This window comes from Apium graveolens, chromosome 8 (genome assembly GCF_009905375.1).
Source record: "Apium graveolens cultivar Ventura chromosome 8, ASM990537v1, whole genome shotgun sequence".
Taxonomy (NCBI): domain Eukaryota; kingdom Viridiplantae; phylum Streptophyta; class Magnoliopsida; order Apiales; family Apiaceae; genus Apium; species Apium graveolens.
In genome coordinates, this window is record NC_133654.1 from 251,243,772 (window position 1) to 251,258,820 (window position 15,049).

At 33.9% G+C, this 15,049-nt stretch overlaps 1 protein-coding gene across 1 annotated transcript; it reads right to left on the bottom strand.

Annotated features, from left to right (window-relative positions):
- Positions 1-8,159: 8,159 nt before the first annotated feature.
- LOC141680629 (uncharacterized) lies at positions 8,160-9,992 on the bottom strand. Its single transcript, XM_074486804.1, has one exon. It carries the CDS (start codon positions 9,990-9,992, stop codon positions 8,160-8,162), a length of 1,833 nt encoding a protein of 610 aa, XP_074342905.1.
- Positions 9,993-15,049: the final 5,057 nt, after the last annotated feature.

Genomic DNA, 15,049 nt, shown 5'->3' on the forward strand with positions numbered 1-15,049 from the left:
TGGATTCCTTTTTATCCTCAACCATCTTGAGCCTATTGTTTAACTGTTCTAAGGTCATGTGCCCTACATTCACCTTTCTGACATCTTTGGATGTGCTTGCTCCTTCTTTGACAAAGTTCTTTGAAGTTGAACCAAACTTTTTGTTGAGTTTCTTTAGATTTTCTCTTTTAGAAACATCTGCCTGTTTTAATTGAGGAACCTTTAACGGATGTTCCTTTTCTTCCTTCAACGGATAACTTTCATTATCCGTTGATTCCACATCCGTTGACAGTCCATCAATTAATTCCAGTTTCTTTTTATTTTTATCCCAGGCAGTTTCACAGAATGATTCAATTCCTTGGACTTTGGCAATTTGAGCACTTACATCCCTAGATGTTTTCCAGGCTTTAATCACCTCTTGCTCTTTCTCTAATTGATTGGAAAGTATTTCTACTTTCTTAACAGATTCAGCTAGTTCATTTTCAACAGATATACAATGCAATTTGGTTTTCTCTAGGTCAATCAACTTATTTTCTAACACAGTATTTCTATTACTTAAAAACAGATTGTTCTCTTTGATCCTACTATTTTCTTTAGCAAGAGATTTAAGAGACACACGCAAATGATACAATTCAGTAGACATGTCATTGAAAGCATCATTGCACTCTTCTTTAGTAAGCTGTGTTAAATCAGTAGTGATTACCTGATTGCTTGATGAACTAACTTCGTTTTCTTCAGAATCAGCCATGAGAGCAAGGTTGACATAATCCACATCTTCATCCTCTTCATCTCCATCAGCTGCCCAGTCCTTTTCTTGAGTAATGAAAGCCCTTTCCTTCTGTTTGAGTAGATCAAAATATTTCTTTTTGTAATCTACTTGTTCAAATTTCTTCTTTTCAGAGGTTGGCTTTCTGCACTCACTTGCAAAGTGTCCACTTATACCACAATTAAAACACTTGAACTTGGATTTGTCCACCATGTTCTTATAGGGTTTAGTGGCTCTAGTGTTTTTCCTGAACTTCATCTTTGCAAATCTCCTGGACAGAAATGCAAGATGCTCATCAATACCATCAGAGTCATCTTGACTGGAGTTGTCTTCATTTTCAGCAACTTGCTCTTTACCCTTGTCTGATTCTGGATTTCTTACACCATCTTTGGAGCTTGATGTAGATCTCACAGTTTCTTTTCTGCATTCTTTCTCATTTTCAGCTACCAATGCAACTGAACCTCCTTTCTTTCTCCCCCTCTCCAATACCTCATCCTGTTCCAACTCTAGTTCATAAGTCTTCAAGATTCCATATAATCTTTCAAGAGTAAAGTCCTTATAATCCTGAGAGTTTCTTAAGGAAACAGTCATGGGTTTCCATTCCTTTGGTAAGGATCTCAAAAATTTAAGATTTGAATCCTTCACCTGGTACACTCTACCATACAGCTTCAGTCCATTCAACAGCTTTTGGAATCTATTAAATGTGTCATTTAAAGATTCATTCTCTTCAAAATGAAAGTACTCATACTGTTGAATGAGAAGCTGCATTTTGTTCTCTTTTACTTGTTCTGTACCTTCACACAGCAACTGAACTGTGTCCCAAACCTCTTTGGCAGTTGAACAATTTATCACATTATCAAACATATCCTTGTCAAGACCATTAAACAAAATGTTCATAGCCTTCTTATCCTTGTGGACTTCTTCTGTGTCTTCCATTGTCCATTCTGCTCTAGGTTTTGGAATGGATTGACCAACAGCAATTGTGGCCGTAGCAACTGTGGCTACTTTGTGGGGAATGTGAGGACCATTCTCAATGCAGTTTACATAACCTTCATCTTGGGAGAGTAGATGAAGGTGCATTTTCACCTTCCAGTGGTGATAACTGTCTTTGTCAAGAACTGGGATCTTTACTCCAATATCCTTCTTACTCATCTTTGTTAGATTCCAAGATCTTTAAACTCTTTGTATGTCAAGAGCCTGCTCTGATACCAATTGTTATTCCTAGAGGACTAACAATGAGATTTACAGAAGGGGGGTTGAATGTAAATCTCAAAACTTTTTCAGGTTTTGAGAAGTTTATTAAAGCAGTGTGTTCTAGATGAACAAGTATATGAATTGCTTTGAGCTAATGCAGACAGATATATATTCAAACACAAAATGTAAAGAACACAACAAACTTTAAAAACTTTTCTGGTGGATTTGTTGTTCCACCAGAGATGGTATATTAGAAAATCTGTGTTCAACAATGTTGATCACAGCTGCATCCTAGTACAAACTAGATGAATTTTCTCTCAAGATATTTCTTAACAGCTCTGGAAAATCTCACACTAATTACTAGCTTCTTCTTGGTTTATATATTACCAAGTGTACAAGTGAAAAACAATATAAAATTACAATAGTAAAATAAGTTCTTCACTTGCTTCTTTTCCTGTTCACTCAAGTACTTTGTTGACTATTGCATCTTTGTACTAAAGAAGAACGGCTGCTTTTTCTGTTGATCCTGAAATTCGGCTACCACATCTCACTTTTCTCTGTCAACCCATGTGCCTCTGTTTGTAGGTACAACTACCACTTATCAACGGCTAATTAGCAGAACATCCGTTGAAGCTTTCATCCGTTGATGACTTCATCCGTTGAAGGATGTTATCCGTTGAAGCTTTCATCCGTTGATGCTCTCATCCGTTGAAGGATGTTATCCGTTGAAGCTTTAGAGACATCCGTTGAAGCTTAGCTTCTCATCCGTTGAAGGTCTTTAAGTCATCCGTTGATACCACTTCATTTATACAAAATTACAAGGCATGAAATATTTACAATTGGCCTTCCTATCTGCATATCATCTAGTAGTCAACATGACTTATAGTTTCTCTCAACTTCTAAGAATTACATTTTAAATACAGAGACTGAAATATGCTACAATACTAGACTTATTTCTAAGTAAAGCTACACCATCAACGGATAGCCAAAGTGGTCTTATCCGTTGAGGCTACAGACACTAAATTTCTACTTAAGTGTTTTGTTAAACATATCATCAAACTAATGCACATATATTCCTAACAGGGTATCATATATTGAACACCTTATTCGATCAGAATTCCAACCAAAACCTTGACAAGCGACCAACAGTTTTAATTAGGCATGTCCATAAAACCAATAATGCAATCAAACAGGCTTTTCCACGAAAATGGGCAAAAATGGGAAACAATGAAATCCGGATCAATAATCACATTGGTCACTGAAAGAAAAATTAAAAAACTGAACGTGGTTACAAATTTAAGATTAAAAGGGTTTATGGCCCATCAACACTACTGTCCAATAATTAGATGACACTGAATCCAACATATAAATGCCAGACAGTCCAAATAATCAAGAAAAAGGGAGCGATAAATTAGAAAATGACAAATTCCAGTATGATAAATCATTTATAAAAATTAAAAAAACAGCTAACTTCATATATATTAAAACAGTAATCGTAATTGACACTGATTAATTAAAATTATCAAATTTTGGCAAATAATAATTCGAGAAATAAAAAAAGATTTACGAATAAATAAATTATAGAAGGCAGAGAGGTAACTCATGCTGGGGTAATTTTCTAGACAATTTAACTTAAAAGAAGGTAATTTTTACCATCATGGGAGTTGAATCCATTCATCTTCGTCCCGCATATAACTAGCTTTTTCCTCATCAAGTTCGTTAACATTGGGAAACATTGGCAAGTGCAGCTCATTCTCAAGTTCTATTTCTACTGATCCATCATTTTCATCGTCACATTGTTCATAACAGTTCTTTTCCGGTAATTTCAACACGACATACCAATGTTTTTCAAGAGGATCATCAATGTAACAAACCTGCTTAACATGTTTCCCTAGCACGAACGGATCATTTACGAAACCTAATTTGTTCAAATTAACAATTGTATATCCCAAGTCATCTACCTTAACCCCCTGGTTCATATCTACCCAATTACAACGAAATATTGGGACTCTAAATTTGTTATAGTCCAACTCCCATATACTTGTTATAACTCCATAGTAGGTCTGTGAAGTATGTTCAATATTCTTCTCCTTACCCTGTACAAGCATTGTATCTACAACGACACAGACACCACTACACTGAACTTGTCGAGTGTCATCACGCTCCTTGGTGCTAAACGTAACACCATTGATTCTATATCCGCTAAATGTAGGGACATTCTTGTTGGGCCCTTCAGCAATCCACCTTATCTCCTCAGGTATCTTGTTATGGTCATCCAACAATTCTGATTGAATCTATTTAAAACAAATTGATAAATATTAATTATGATGTTTGCTTAAATAAACAAATAACAAATACATTTACCAGAAAAATATAAACTAGGCCTATTTATGATGTTTTTATTCAAATAACAATTATACCTTTTTCCTGAACCATTTATGAAATTCTGCATTTTGCTTGTTTTTAAGCCAGACTTCATCATTTTCATGTTGTTGGTTTCTTGTCATCAAAGATGCCATATGCTCGCTGCGAGAAAAATCACTTTCTTTAGTATATTAATCAAAGTGCATAAAATAATGAAATAACACACACTTAAATATCACTAACTTACTCAAAATATGGTCTAATGTTAGTTGTATTTTGGAGAAAACACAAATGTGCTAGATGCAAGTCCTCATCGCTCGGCTTTATCAATGTCGCACCAGATAGAGGTCTTGCATTCTGCTCATACTTTGCATTTTGAGACACTCCTACGGTAGATTTTTCAAAATTCACCAAACACTCCACCGCCTCTTCGGCAATGTATGCCTCAGCAATACACCCTTCGGGATGAGCCGGTGATGAGGATCAAGGAATGAATATGTTAATTTGGATTTGGTTATGCGTACTTGTGGTGATGTTCAATTGGAGAGGATGCAAACATGGGTTATGCAGCTTACTTGGACAACAAGGAATAAAGGAGCGATGCATGAAGTTGGACAAGTAGCTGATTATTATATAATTATTAATTCGAATTTTGCTTGCAAGTTTTTACCTTTCACTTGAAAGGGTTTTTCTTATTTTAAGCACTTAGGATTTTATTTTCCTATTTGGATTTGGTTTTTGTCTTTTTTCTATTCGGATTTGGTTTTTAAATTTATTTCCTAGAAGGATTCAGATATTGGCTAATTCAAGCTGATATTGAATTTCTCTCGGAATCCTATTGGGTTTGGGTTATTGTCTAAGCCTATAAATACCCTTCTAATGTAATCTTTTAAGAGAGACAATGGATTTCAAATTGCTTAGATCAATCCAGAAACTAAGTAATTTGAATCTAACCTTCAAAACAATCCAGTAATTGAAGTTTAGAGGGAAGAAAAACTACTCATAGTTTATCTCAAAACAAAAGTTTTATATCATCCATTGTCTCTCTTAAAAGATTACATTAGAAGGGTATTTATAGGCTTAGACAATAATCCAAACCCAATACGATTCCGAGAGAAATTCAATATCAGCTTGATTTAGCCAATATCTGAATCCTTCTAGGAAACAAATTTAAAAACCAAATCCGAATAGAAAAAAGACAAAAACCAAATCCAAATAGGAAAATAAAATCCTAAGTGCTTAAAATAAGAAAAACCCTTTCAAGTGAAAGGTAAAAACTTGCAAGCAAAATTCGAATTAATAATTATATAATAATCAGCTACTTGTCCAACTTCATGCATCGCTCCTTTATTCCTTGTTGTCCAAGTAAGCTGCATAACCCATGTTTGCATCCTCTCCAATTGAACATCACCACAAGTACGCATAACCAAATCCAAATTAACATATTCATTCCTTGATCCTCATCATTCTCCTCTCCTTTGAAGAAAACTCGTCCTCGAGTTCTAAAGTATTTAAGAATAAGCACATAACGAGGTAATTTCTCGTAGAACTTGAAAGCCTTAAATTTCAATTCCATCAGCAATATATTTGGAAGTAAACTCGAAAGAATAAGATAGTTTGATGAGATAGGTGCATTCAACAAGTTCTCTACCCCCAAAAAATCAATGTGTTCCACGTGGATGATGTTGTTTTCCTTGTACACAACCTCTTTAGTTTGGAACGTATCCTCAAGTACCTTTTTCTCTTCAACCATGTCATGACACATAAGTTTAAGAGATGTATCTATTTGATTTTTTTCAACAACCAAGAATTTATCATCATGTGACTTTCTTTCTTCATACTTCTCTATTATAGCTTCTTTTGTAACTGGTTCATCCTTTTCATCGAAACTTAATGTAGACGCCACACGTAATACCTGGTAATCAACAACAAGATCCGTAACATTCTCCACACCGACACAGTCTTCTTCTTTATTTTCTTCTGAAAGAGTGAACTCGTGAAGGGAAGACTTCAATTTCTCGTCTTTTTGAAAAGATTCAAATTCCAATGCAAGATTGCATACATCATTAAACGAGATATATGGACTTGATTTAACCTTTCGATAAATAGGCAAATTCAATATACGAATAAATCTTCCAATTTTAATTATTTCCGTCTCCTCCAAGTCACAAATAAGGCGCAATCTATAAAATTCAGAAGTATACTCGAAAACACTCATAGTACCTTGAGAGAGGGATGTCATCTTCATTATACATTCGAATTTATAATGCAAAGGTATATATTTTGCACGAAGTTTCTTCTTCAGAGATGTCCAAGTCATAATCTTTTCTTTTCCAGATCTAACTCTTTTTGTGTTTAGATTATCAAACCACAAGCCTGCTTTCTTTGTAAGTTTAAGCGCTGCAATCTTGAATATTCTCATCTCAGTCCAACCTGTATAAGCAGAAATCTTGTCGACTTGTGTAACCCATTCAACAAAATCATCTATGCTACCCAAACCTGTAAAATAACCAAGCTCTATACCAGGATCATAGACTTCATCACTATCTTTCACCTTAACTAAAATTTTATCCAATTCATTAAACCTCGATTCCGTTGAATTAGCAAGCTTTTGAGTACGTTTATCAATCTCATCCAATTTTTCAAGTAATTTTATGAGCAATTCATCCGTAGCCATAAGAAAAAGCGGGGAAAATTTTTTTTGGTGAACAGTACCCGTGAACAGTGCCGATGAACAGTGCCCGTGAACAGTACCGATGAACAGTAATTTTGTGAACAGTGGCACGTGAACAGTACTCGTGAATAATAATTTTTTTTTTTGAAACCTAGATCTCCCAACAATTAAGAAATTGGAGAAAAAACCTTGGCTCTGATACCAAATTGATGTGGATCTCTCCACAAAGAAAGAAAAGAAGAAGAAGAAAAAGGATAAGAGAAGAAGAGGATATTTCAAAAGAACACAATCAATCCAGAAACGTGAACTTTGAATCTCAAATTGCTTTTATATCATCCATTGTCTCTCTTAAAAGATTACATTAGAAGGGTATTTATAGGCTTAGACAATAACCCAAACCCAATAGGATTCCGAGAGAAATTCAATATCAGCTTGAATTAGCCAATATCTGAATCCTTTTAGGAAACAAATTTAAAAACCAAATCCGAATAGAAAAAAGACAAAAACCAAATCCAAATAGGAAAATAAAATCCTAAGTGCTTAAAATAAGAAAAACCCTTTCAAGTGAAAGATAAAAACTTACAAGCAAAATTCGAATTAATAATTATATAATAATCAGCTACTTGTCCAACTTCATGCATCGCTCCTTTATTCCTTGTTGTCCAAGTAAGCTGCATAACCCATGTTTGCATCCTCTCCAATTGAACATCACCACAAGTACGCATAACCAAATCCAAATTAACATATTCATTCCTTGATCCTCATCAGCCGGGTTCCGTACATATCCTTTAAACGCTTTTAGATATCTCTCGAAGGGATACATCCAACGAAGAAATATTGGCCCACAAAGTTTAACCTCTCTCATGAGATGAACTGAGAGATGGATCATCACATCAAAGAACGAAGGGGGAAAGTGCTTTTCAAGCTGGCACAATGTTTCCACTAACTCACTCTGCATTTTTTCCAACTTGTCTACATCGATCACTTTACTGCAAATTGCCTTGAAGAAAAGGCAAAACCTAATAATTGTGCACCTGACTTGTTTTTGTAATACTGATCGAATTGAGATTGGAAGTAAATGATGCAATATCGTGTGACAATCATGAGATTTTATTCCAACAAGCCGAAGATTTTCCATGTTTACAAGATTCTTAATATTTGAACAAAATCCATCTGTCAACTTCATTTTAAGAAATGATGAGCAAACTTTTTTTTTTCTGCATGCGTTAAGTTCCATGATGCCAACGGTACCTTTTCTTTCTTTCCAGGAGTCTTAGGTCTCAGCTCCGTTCTTATTCCCATTTCAGCCATATCAAGACGGACATATTCCCTATCTTTTGTCTTCCCCGGAATATTTAATAAAGTTCCAACAAGGGCTTCGCATATATTTTTCTCGATGTGCATCACATCGAGAACATGCCTAACTGGCAAAAATTCCCAATACTCAAGTTGGAAGAATATTGAAACCTTTTTCCAAACAGGTCGAGGTTCACCTTTCTTCCATCGTGGTTGCCGTTGTTTCTTTCCAAATACATGGGCCCTTAAATGCTGTACTCTTTGAAAAACCTCTTCTCCGGTTAATGGAACAGGGGCGACCCCCTTCTCCACAGTGTTATCAAAAGCTGATTTCTGCCTTCTATAAGGATGATTACGGGGCAACCATCTTCGATGCCTCATAATCACCGTCTTACGGTAATTAACCAACCTAGTAGCTTTCGTTTCATCAATACAAATAGTACACGCATTATACCCTTTAATAACATTTCCTGACAAGTTCCCTAAGGCAGGATAATCACTTATTGTCCATAATAAAATGCCCTTAAGCATGAAAGACTCTTTCTTATAAGTGTCGTACATTTGTTTCCTACGCCACAACTCTTGCAGATCTTCTATTAGTGGTTGAAGGAACACGTCGATATCATTTCCAGGCTCAGTCGGTCCAGATATTAACAAGCAGAGCATAATATACCTTCTCTTCATACAAAGCCATGTAGGAAGGTTATAAATTGATAGCAAAACAGGCCAGCTTGAGTAATCAGTACGGTTTTCATGAAAAGGATTGAAACCATCGGAAGATAAAGCTAATCGAAGGTTCCTAGTCTCTGATGCAAAATCAGGCCATTTTTGGTCGACATCCTTCCATGTTATTGAATCAGCCGGATGCCTCATTTTACCATCCTTTTGTCGCTCGGTGTCATGCCACGTCATGTCCTTTGCAATGTGAGGTGTATTGAATAAATTTCGTAATCTTGGTATCAGCGGGAAATACCATAGAACTTTAGCAGGGACCCCTTCAAGTTCATCTCCTTTTTTGTTCAATTTCCATCTAGAGGCCTTACATACGCGACAAGTAGTTTGTTCTTCATCTAAATTGCCACGGTATAAGAGACAATTATTCGGACATGCGTGTATCTTTTCATACCCCATTCCTAATGCACATAAGGTTTTTTTTGCTTCATTGAAGGAAGAAGGGATGTTGTTGCCTTCTGGAAGTAAAGAGCCAAGTAATAACAGAATATCACTGAAGTATGAATCAGACATACCATGCTTCACTTTCAAGTTGTATAACTGGACCAGAGCTTTCATCTTAGTGTACCTCCCACATCCAGGATAAAGAGGTTGATGTTCACCTTTAATATGGTTAATGAAATCAGAAGTGTCGGTTTCGTCAGAACTTTCATCAGAAGACATATCATCGTCGTCGTCCTCGTCACGTTCACCCATTCTTGAGGTGCCTTGATTGATAGATTCCGAAGTGTCGGTTTCATTAGAACTTTCTACAGAATTATTCTCCCCGTACCATATCCAACGTGTATAAGTTTGATCAATACCATTTTGAAAAAGATGGTTTTTAACTATCTGCGCTCTCCATGATTTACTATGTGCGCAGTTTACACATGGACAACTGATTTTTTCTGCATTATAACCATTCTCAAATGCAAATATTAACAAATCTTCCACTCCTTTTTTGAACTCTTTTGTTCTTCTATCCGCTTTTAACCATGACCTATCCATCTTTTAAAAGTCTGAATAGAACCTCAAATTCAGACTAAATTATGAAATCTTTATATTTCCCCAAAATCTTTATAACTGAACCCTAATTGAAGTAAAAAAAACATCAAAATGAATTTAAAATAGAGGACTTATATAACCCAAATGCATAAATTAAAGTACTTACCTGTCCTTATAGCTTCTTAAAAATGAATTGTGAAGTCTTTATATTTCCCCCAAATCAATATGAACCCTAGTTCAGAATCACAAAAGAATGAATTCATCAAAATGAATTCAAAAGAGAGTACATATAAACCCGACTTCATAAAAGACTGTACTTACCTGTTCAAGTGTGAAAAGAAATTTAAAACCCGAGATCTTGATGTCTTGGAATCTTGATGTGACATGGATTTGATATCTAGATTTGAGGACTTGAGGGTATGAGCACGATTTTGAGCATAGATTTGAGAGTATTAGCACGAATTTGAGCATAGATTTGAGAGTATTATGGATTTGAGAGCACATGGACATGGATGAACGGCCTAACTACCAAGTAAATAAATGTGTTCTTGTTCCGACAGATACATATGTCTGAACAAATATATGTCTGAAATAAAAAGTAATTAATAATATGTTTAAGTCTCAACTAAATTATTATATAAGAATTACATGGCTCATAAATTAAAATATTTTGAATAATATTAATTCATTTATTTTCTAGGACCACAATAATTTGGATTTTATGTATTTGAATAAATTAATATAGAGGAATAAATTATATAATTTATTAAAAAATAAATAATCACAAATTATTTTAACGAAATAGTATGTCGGTAATAAGAATATCGAATTTATATTACACGAAAAATTGTGAAGTTGTTCTTTAATATATATTAGTGTAGTTTGAATCGTTTAGAATGTCTTTATTATCATTTTCAATTTCAATATTTTTTATATTATTAGTGTTAAACGATCGATAAATAAATCATCTAATTATCTTTAGTTTGTTATTTATTTTTACAACTTGATCGTATCGATAATTGGGAGTTCCGAACTATATATTGTTTTACATAATAGTGTTTTTGAAAAACTATTGCCCAACACTAGATTAAATAGTTGTTTGTAAACTGTTACATATAACTCACTAGCGATAAGTTCGACTTTTTGGAGTTGATATCCCATGTTTATCGATATTTTCTAAATTTGTAAATATTTTCGACGATCCAATTATACGGATGTTTAAATCACCCTTTCAATGATCCAAACATATGGATGTGCTTCGAATATGAATATGATTATCATATACAATATTGTTACCTTTTCTAGAAAAAGATGTTCCGATGTGTTTTTATATTAATTGAATCTTTCTTATTAAGCATATTCATCAATTATTCTAAACATTATACTTTAAACCCTATCTTAACCCCGAATAATTTTTTTTATTGTAGGTAACCCGCAGCCGCTACCCTTCAGGTGCGCACTGGGTAAACCCTACGGGTTCACGCAATAGCCTGCAAACCACGTGAACCAAGCTAAACCGTATTTAGCGACAGACTCTAACTCAGGAGGCATAATCATAAATTCTCCTCCCCTAGTGATCCTTATATCGTAACCGCAACCCCTTATAAGTCACCTTATCAGTCGACCCTACTTATAAGTTGAATTTACGACTTATAAGCTGATAAGTTGAATGTTAGTAACGACGTACTTTGTTCTGAATATATTTTGATTTTTTCTTCTTCATCAACTTTATTTTATAAAGTTATGTTTCAAGATGTCAATCTAATCAAAATTCATTAATTTTAATTAGATGTTGAATTGTTGAATTATAATTTTAGTGAAAATAAATGTAAAGCTATTTTATTGAAAGTTGAAAAAGACTTTCATTCATAAGAAAAAAGAATTACTATCGCTGGGATCTGATTCTACTGCAGAATCAGATCCCAACGATAGTAATTCTTTTTTCTTATGAATGAAAGTCTTTTTCAGCTTTCAATAAAATAGCTTTACATTTATTTTCACTAAAATCATAATTCAACAATTCAACATCTAATTAAAATTAATGAATTTTGATTAGATTGACATCTTGAAACATAAATTACTTATCAACTTATAAGTCGTAAATTCAACTTATATTTATTAAATATTAAAATTAAGGACATACGGTTTTAGTTTCAGTTTTGGCCAAAAAATGTCACGAACCAAACCGTGCTCCACAATAGTTACAACTCCATCTTTAATTATTTTAAAATTTTACAAAGAGAAACTTAATATCCTTAATTATTAGTTGTTTAATAAATTTTTATTCACAAACGTCTCTGTCAGCGTAATCTACGTTTGTTTATAGTAATATTCTTAATTATTATTATTATTTGTTTATAGTGATATAATCGAAGTCTTCGAATCAGATTATCGAACTTTTAAGGTACCAAAAATTTAACTTTTATGGATTACGTCAAATGTTTTATCAACATATGTGCACTCGCAAACATCGAACATTTAAAAATTAAAAGTTTTACAATAGATTATTCTTATTTTTGTTTTAGATTATAGACAACGGTTTAGGACAAAAAACTCTTGTTGGAAAATATATGAGACAACGGTTTGTGTAAGAAACCGTTACACAACTACTATTTAAATAATATAGCATACGATAACGGTATCCTGTAAGAACCGTTATGTGATAGTTGATCTTACAACAGTTACAATATCTCCAAATATATGGATAATTTATATATATTTTAATTTTTGATTTTTAGGTTTTAAAAAAATTAAATAATAACAGATTTTGTTGATCGTTGGATTAAACCAGATCTGTATCTAGGCTGTTGGTTTGAAGTGATTTTTTTTCATTTTCCCTCTCTTTTAAATTTCATCTCCCCCCTTTATTTTTTTAGTATCCCCCCGAAATATCCCCCCAAAAACTTTACTCCCCAGCCCCCTTCTTCCCCATCAGTTACTCCTCGTCATAACTCCCCAACCCCCTTCTTCCCCATCATCAGTTACTCTTCTTCACGGCGATTTTCTTCACACAATCTTCTTCCTCTTCTTCACACAATCTTCTTCCTCTTCTTCACACAATCTTCTTCCTCTTCTTCACACAATCTTCTTCCTCTTCTTCCATTTGATTATACTGGTATGTTTCTAATTCAATTAGAGACCGTAAAGCCCTCATCTATATTTGGGGGTTTTTGATTTTTACATGTTTTTAATAAGTTTCTAAAATGCTATTCAATTTATTTGGGGTTTTTTGATTTATTTTAGAACTCTAAAACCCTCTTCAATTTATGTTGGGGTTTTTTTATTTTTAACTCAATATTTTATGAGATTTAAATGTTGCATGCAATGTTTGATGGTATTGTGGAGTGTCTTTGCTTTGCGGAATGTTGCATGCAATGTTTGATGGTATTGTGGAGTGTCTTTGGTTTGTTTTATTATGTAAATTTTGCATGCAATTGTGGAGTGTTGAGTGTTGATGATGAAACCCCTGGTTTTAAACTGTAATTATCTCATGATGAAACCCCTGGTTCTTGCTATTCTCTTATTTTTTGTTCCAAATGGATATTAACAGGGTGCTAATTTCTGTTTGAAATCTTGTAACTGTGCTAATTTCTTGTTTTTTGTTTCATGTTTCTATTGATTTTTGAGATGAAATTACTGGTTTGTTTGTTATAATTCTGCAGTCGATTAGTTAGTTGAATGTGCCATGTGCTACTGTCCTATAATAAATGGATAATTTATCTTTATTCACATGCCGTAAGTTGTACGATTATAAGCTAGATTTTATTGGTGGTTGAATGTTTGTTTGTGTACATCTCTGATTAGTTTAGGCACTCAAAGTGTGTCATTTTAAGTAAAATTTATAATATGCTTTTAAGTTGGAAAGTTAAGATATCTCAGATGGTTATTCTTTTGTTGTTTTTAGGTTCTTTTACCTGTAATGTCTTTGAGTTTTATTGAGTTTACTGTCATGTTAATGTTGTACTTATTCCTTGTTTGTGTACTTCATAGGTTATGGCTACTCCTAAGAAGAAGACCAAGGCAGATAAGGGAAATTTGAAAAAGAAAGCGTCTCACAGGAATGGGTTCAAAAAGACACAATCTTTACCCCATCCAAGGACAATGAGTGTGCTAAGGGCTTTAAGAAAGACAAAGTCCACGAATAGCGAGACCTCCACTCCATTGAGTTCTTCCCCAAAAACTATGAAGAAGGTCATTTCTGAAAACTTACAAAAGAAAATATCAAAGAAAAGAAAACGAGAAAAAGTTGTTACCAAACCGGACAATACTCAAGGACTAAAACTATTGAAGCGAGGCTGTGTAACGATGCACCGAATTGTGAAACGCAAGATCTGAGGGATCAAACTTACTGTGTCTTTTAATGCAAAAGGAGAGCCATATGGTGAAGAAGGTAAAGAGATGCAATCATATATTGGAGTTTTGGCAAGAACCAAAACCCCGATCTGGCATGATTCTTAGAAATGTGTTCCTAAAGAGACAAAGACAAAAATTTGGGACTGTGTGCAGGTAAAATGAATATAAATAACTTCCATCATTTTAACTTTTATTTTTATTATTTGTTCTTCATTAACTAGCACCTTTTAACTTTAAATTTGTTGGTATATGTACGTAGATGGCTTATGTTGTACCTGAGTCTGCAAAAAAGTTGGTATTCAGATCGGTCGGGGCAAAATGGAGGGAATTTAAATGTCGGCTGACCAAGTACTACATTCTTCCTTATCTGGATCAACCTCAATTTTTTGCACATCCTCCTGCAGATTTTACTTTTATAGAAAAATCACACTGGGACATATTTGTTGCTGATCGCACGTCGCCTGAGTTTCTGGTATATTTCTACTTAGCTTTATTCATTTTAATATTTACTTACTTATGATCTTCTAGCCTTATTGCTGCTTTTTATGAAGAAAATTCATAAAGAACAACAAGAAAGAAGGAAGCTGAGTAAATATCCACATCGAATGTCTCGAAAAGGTTATGCTAATCTCGAGAATGAATGGGTTGGTGAAATGAAATAACATGCACATTTTTTGCTTCATATTAATTTTACAAGCATGTTTATG

What these genes read in the sequence shown, in the direction of transcription:
- LOC141680629 (XM_074486804.1), bottom strand. Translation starts at nt 9,992, where the DNA reads ATGGATAGGTCATGGTTAAAAGCGGATAGAAGAACAAAAGAGTTCAAA.